Genomic DNA, 6229 nt, shown 5'->3' with positions numbered 1-6229 from the left:
CTCTCTCCCTCCCTCTCTCCCTCCCTCTCTCTCTCCAGCCCTCTCTCGCCCCCTCCCATGTGGTCGTATGTCGCTCTGCTATAGTGTTTTGCCAAATCTTTCCTTCCGCCCGACGCGCCGTGAGCGGCCGCACTATATAACGTACGCACTTACTAATTCCCCACGCATGCCGTGCGTGCTCGTGCGCGCGCGTGCGTGCGTGTGTTTGTGTGTGCGCTGGGCTAATGACGAAAGGCTTTGACGCTCAGAGGTGTGTTACGGACGCGGGGCTAATGAGCGGCTGAAAGACCAGCGCCGTGACAAATTAGGCTGCGTGTCATCATATAGGTCGGTGTGCGCAAGATTTAGTCGGAATGGGAGCTGCTCTGCGCCTGGAAGGGAATTACCTTCGCGCAGTCGACTTGGCGCGCAGAGACTACTACTGGTGTCACAGGCATGCTGAAGGAAATTTCGCCGCGGTTTGTAGGTGTGTATGTTATATGTCCCTGATGGTTGGACATAGACGTACGTCACAGGATCATTTATTTTCTTTTATGTTTGCTGAGTGTTTTGAAGTTTCCTTGTAAAAACAAAGGTGGTAACGAAATTTTCAGTCTAGTGCCACTATAAATTTTTGGTGCCGTAAAGCACTACAGAACCCTGAAAGTGCTAAAAATTACCGCCTTTGGCCGTTTTATTTGTCTTTGATAATCTACTAAATCTTTAGAGCTAAGTAGGACTTAGCACCTTTATTTTTGCTGTGTATTGTTTATGTGCATTTAATTTTCAGCCTTGAGTTAGCTACTTCTTCAAGACTTACGTCTCTTAGTGAACTACCAGGGATTTTTGTCGTTCACATTCACATTTGTGCGATGTGATGTGGAGCCATAGTCGTGGACAGAAATACCTCCTGCCTTGCTAGGGGCCGCTCTGTCTGGACTGGAGGGGCGACCTCCTTCAACATCCACTCTCTCTCGCTCCTCGTACTGCGCCCCTCCCTCCCCACCCCTCGACATGAGGTTTCAGACCCCACCCTCCGTACCGCTCCGTACCGCACACTCCCATGCTGTTCTGACTAAATTCATTAAATGAGCCACGACTGCACGTTTCATCCCCTGGCCCCCACCCCTCTCTCTCTCCGTCGCGTCGTCTGCTTGTCGTCTGCTGCTGCTCCGGCTGTCGCTTCGACCTGTTCGATCCGCTCGCCTTTCCGCCTCCCTTACCGCCCCCCCCCCCTCCCCCCATTTTTTCTCTTTTGGTCTCGGGTCGCAACATTTTCTGCCGCTCGCTGGGGTCCCCTGCTGCCCTGACCACTCACTTTGTTTCAGCCTACCCCGCCTACGGCCCTCGCGGCCCTTGGCCTGTCAAGGGCTTGGGGGCCCTAAAGGCTCCTCGACTGAATCGCTCCTCATGAAGACGCCGCCCTCGGACCGCGATCCAAAACGGACGGGAAAACGATGGAGGCCCAATGTAGAGGCGCGGGGAGGACTGCACACCAGAGGACGCGAAGGGAAGAGAAGCACATCCATAAAACGATGGTAAGTTATTTTACTGTCGACTGAGGAGAAATTCTTTTTAACCTTCAGTTTCATTCCAAGTAAACAACAGCGGAGCACTCATTGACACACTTCTCTGCTGCCCTTGTGAAATAGGAGAGAAAGTTTGTAATGACACTGATCGCTTTAACCTCTGAGGGGGGGGAATGGAAACCTGATCGCACCCGTACCTGACCAGAGGCCCAGGGCTGCTGATAAATAAATGAGAATCAATTGGGGGCGGCCAGCGGAGGGGAAGCATCTGGGTCCTCTCGGCCCTCCGCTCCCCGCCCTTCGACTCTTTAATATCATTCGTCGTGGCTACGGGACGAGAGCACTCGTAATTATGTGCCGGAGGGTGGAAGGAGGAGGCCCGCTGGCGGCGCGGCGTCGCTCGTAACTGGCTGAGCCCCGCGCTGTCGTGCCCCACGCCCGCCCCGCGCTGCTGCGGTTTTGGTCGTGCAGATCACTTTGACGTCTCCCTGGTGTTTCTCCTGATGCTGATCCGGCGTGCTGACGCGGCGCTCGGGGTCCCCGCACTCCCTACCTCCACACCCCCTCCTCCGCCTCCTCAACCGCCACCGCCTTCTAAGGGGCTGCTGCTGCCAACCGCCGCCCATATCTCCCGCGCGCCCCGCCACCGCCTCTGCATTTTGAAAAATATTTCGGATCTGGGTCAGAAAAAAGCAGGAGCAGCAGCCCTCGTCCTAAAGCTAAAGTTTTGATTTGTTTTTCTTTCCGCGGAGGGCAGCTTGCTCTCCGTGAGTAGCGCGCTGATGTGCCTTGAGAGAGAGAGAGAGAGAATGTAGGACAGCCTCCCTGCCCCGCACCCACCCCGCCTCGTCCCGGTCGAAGACGAGACGAGGGTCCAGCCCGGGGCGCATGTTGACGCGAGGTGTGCGCTGCCTGCGGGCCTGCTCCAACCCTTTCCCCTCCCCCGCCCTCCCGCCCTCCGCGCTCCGCGCTCCCGCCCTGAGCCGCGCGCACGCCGGCCTCGCCATTTCCTTTCTTCTCGTTTGCGCAAGAAATTTAAACATGAAGTTATCCTGGGCGCCGCGGCGTGGCTCGGCGTGGCGCTGCGCGGCGCTCGGGTGTCAGGCAGGGCGGGGGCTGGCGGGTCCCGCGGCGCGGCGGGCGCGGCTCAAAGGGTGGCGGGGCGGCCCTGCAGCGTCGGGTGGGAGGAGAGAAGGCCCCCCGCAGGTCTATGACGGACAGGGGGCGGGGGCTGTGCAGGAATGTGGCGGTGCGGGGCTGATGGCTTCTAATGATGCTCTGCAGACTCACCCCCATCACGGCGGCGCGCGGGCCTCCCCTGTACCCCCTAAAGCCGGCAGACGAGTAAACTTTCCAACCAATTTTTGCCCCGGCTCCCGGCTCACCCAGCCCATCCCAGCCGAGGGGCCCCTGCTGCCGCTGCCTGCTCCTGGCCCGGGCCGTGTCGGCTGCATGCCCGTCAATGGCGAGCCCGCCGGGTGCCGAGCCGGGCCGGGGGGCGGCCGCAATATGCGAGAAACAAGTTACATATTGCAGCGCGAGATGCGCTTCTCCTGTACGCCGAGCCGTATCGGAACAACTCGTGCGGACCGAGCCGCCCTCTTGTATCGGACTACTGCTGGCAACACTGCGGGCCTCCTTAAGTGCTGGGGCCGGGCTCGGGATCAGAACTGCCTCCACCCCGCCGACCCGCCCCGGCCCTACCCTCGCCGCGCCCCGGCGGGTTGTAGACCTTGGCCGGCCCCGGCACCCGTCTTGGACGCGGGCCAGCGGCGATGAGGATGAGGAGGTGCGAAGGTGCGTGCGATAGCCAAAGGGACACCGAGATACACACTTATCTGACGAAACCATCGTATTTCGAATGCCGAATTTGGCAGAAATAAGTCCCACGCGGCCCCGCGACGAGGCGCCGCCCCGGAGCGGTGTCGGCCGCGACACCTTGTGTCTATCTGGTCGGAAGCCCCGCGCGGCGCGGCGCCTAGGCCGACAAGGCGCCTAGCCTCCCGCTTAATTTCCTCCTTTCTGTAATTACGGAGGAGACCCAGGGGCTGGCTGGAGGAGCCCGGCCGAGGAGAGGGTGTCGGACCCCGCGCTCCCCTCCCACACACTTACCCCCCCCCCCCTCCCTCCCCCGCGCTGCCTACCGTCCGGGCGGCGGCGGCGACGACCCTGTCCCGACGGGGGTGGGCCGGGTGTTTATACCCCACCGATATCGGCTGTGAAGGAGTTGCGTTGCTGCTTCCCCCCTTCCTTCTCCTTCCCCAAACCTTCTTCGATATTCCGCTTATAAATCTGCGAGCAGCGCCTCTCCCTCTTCCCCTCTCCTCCCCACACGCCGCCCCATAGTACACGTATCACTCCATTTCATATAAATTTATACCGAATAATGTCCGCAACTTCTCGTAAAACCCGGCGGCGGCGGCGGCGGCGCTCCTCGGGGACTCCGCAAGCGTCGCGGCCGCCATTAACGGACACGGCGGTCCCTTCCCCTCGGCTGCGCTCCGCTCTCCCTCCGCTCTCCCCGCGCCCTCAAAGTGTATCCATCCCAAGGAGCTGCTGTGCCCGGCTGGCCCCGCCGCCGCCGCTCGGCCCCCGGATTCCAGCCTAATGGGTGCGGCGCAGTCTGCCTCCGTCACGTCGGTCCAAGGCCGACCGCGGCCGCCCCCTCCGCCTCCGCCGCCGCCGCCGCCGCCGCCGCCGCCGCCGCCGTCTTACGCCTCCCGACGCTCTTGCTCTCCCCGTCACCCTCCCCCGTCACAGGCGCACCAGCAGCGGCGACGGCGCCGTCACCCCGATGAGGCGCACGGAAGGGTTGGAGTCGTCATCGTCCTCGGCGGCGGCGGCTGGGGTCCGGGAGGCAAATAAAATTACCGCCGCCGCGTAGGTGAGCAGGGCTCGGCCTCGCGCGCCGGGTCAGCCCGCGCTGCTTTGAGCCGCTCTTACACATTCGGATTGTGTTTGTTTTTCATCCCTCGCGCCGCCGCCTCTCCCCGCCGCCCCCGCCGTCGGGTGGCACTAACGCCCCCCCCCCCTCTCTCTCTCTCTCTCTCTCTGTCCCTTTAATATCGCCTTCTTAATAAGGCCCACGCCGCTGACATTAGTGCGCGGCGTATCGGAGGCTCTCTCCCTGGCTCATCAGATGAGATTATGCCATAACGTGGGCCGCCCGCTCGCAGCGCTAGCCCGGGGCCCAAAGGGGTAGCGGCGGGGTGGCACTGCGGCAGCAGTAGCAGCAGCGAGGAGGGACCTGCCTGACGTAGAGTCACACTGCTATTTTATACGACCCTTTACAATATATACATGATTGTAAATAAGTGACGAAATAAAAAATATCAAGTTAAAAATGTATCGTAAAGTTCTTATTCTGCAATGCGTAACTTTACAATGCCATTGGTAATTGTGTTTTACCAAGAAACCTTTTTTCACAAGGATTGGCTCAAAGTTCTGCAGTGTGATGTCAACCTTAGGTACTTTAACCTGCGCTCTACGCTTGCGCTCAGCTTGATTTTAGAGGGTAAGAGGAAGGTACAGCGGAAATGTGGCGCTATGCTGGTATGCAGGCCGGTACCAACACTGATATGGTTGAGTGCGGGGTCGGTACGGCCCACCCGGCCGTCGGCAGCTCCCCGCCTCCCTCTGGGGACGCGTGGGGCGGGGTTGGGGACCCCAGGGCACCCCAGGGGGACCCTCCTCCGGGGCGGCCGGGACGAAAGGGGTTGCGACATGGACCTTGACGAGGGGAACAGAATCATGACCACATTACGGCATGTGATGATGATACGGTCCTGAGCAGTGACTGTCTGCGTCCGGGTGCCTCCCTGTACACTTAAATAAATAATGAATTTACCAGCAAAGAAATTAAATGCACCGTATAGTGAGTGACAGTACTGTTACGTTCCGTTCCAGCGGAAAGTACGAAACGAGGTACGTAAGGAGCGCGGCGTTTCGCCTTGCTGACAGAGAAATACGACGCTCCTCTCTGCGTTGGGCCCTTTTATATTTTTTAGCAGATGATACTTCCAGTATCACTGCTTGTACAACACCTACTTAAACTAATATTAAGCAAATATTAAGCATTTTTAACCACATATTAGTCTTTTAGAGGGATAGAGGGAGGGATAGGGGGATCGGTGGTCCCAAAAAAGTGGTTCGTCTCCGCCCACCTGTTGCACTACCTAGTGTCAGCAAAATTATTTGCTGTGTCAGCAAAATTATTTGCTGTGTCAGCAAAATTATTTGCCATGTCAGCAAAATATTTCCTGTACCAGCAAAAATATTTGCTCAGTCAGCAAAATCGTTTGCTTTGCCACCAAAAGTATTTGCTATGTCAGCAAAATTATTTGCTATGTCAGCAAATTTATTTGCTGTGTCAGCAAATTATTTGTTGTGTCAGCAAAATTATTTGCGCAGTCAGAAAAACCGTTTGCTTTGCCACCAAAAGTATTTGCTATGTCAGGAAATTTATTTGCTGTGACAGCATTTTTAACCACATATTATAGACGTAAGACGTAACGTAAGACGTAAAGTAAGACGTAACGTAAGACGTAACGTAAGACGTAACGTAACGTAAGACATAACGTAACGTAAGACGTAACGTAACGTAAGACGTAACGTAAGACGTAACGTAACGTAAGACGTAACGTAAGACGTAACGTAAGACGTAACGTAAGACGTAACGTAAGACGTAACGTAAGACGTAACGTAAGACGTAACGTAAGACG

The 6229-nt window shown here is 57.6% G+C and overlaps 2 protein-coding genes across 9 annotated transcripts in view; one reads left to right on the top strand and one right to left on the bottom strand.

The window, feature by feature from the left end:
* LOC113205953 (uncharacterized) overlaps positions 1–6229 on the top strand; it is a 197224-nt gene that overhangs the window by 22522 nt on the left and 168473 nt on the right. For all 3 annotated transcript variants that reach the window (XR_008010883.1, XM_052265027.1, XM_052265024.1), the window contains exon 2: positions 1308–1517. Coding sequence is in view for 2 of the 3 variants with exons in the window: in XM_052265027.1 (XP_052120987.1) it covers positions 1390–1517 (128 nt within the window). In the remaining variant the exon portion in view is untranslated. The remainder of the gene's footprint in view (positions 1–1307; positions 1518–6229) is intronic.
* The window catches only part of LOC113205939 (transcriptional activator MN1-like), a 195614-nt gene that overhangs the window by 124855 nt on the left and 64530 nt on the right, over positions 1–6229 (bottom strand). The gene's annotated exons all lie outside the window — the stretch shown is intronic.

This window comes from Frankliniella occidentalis, unplaced genomic scaffold, assembly GCF_000697945.3.
Source record: "Frankliniella occidentalis isolate FOCC.00 unplaced genomic scaffold, Focc_3.1 Scaffold2, whole genome shotgun sequence".
NCBI lineage: Eukaryota > Metazoa > Arthropoda > Insecta > Thysanoptera > Thripidae > Frankliniella > Frankliniella occidentalis.
The sequence above is the reverse complement of the archived record's forward strand: the minus strand, read 5'-3'. Positions and strand labels throughout refer to the sequence as shown.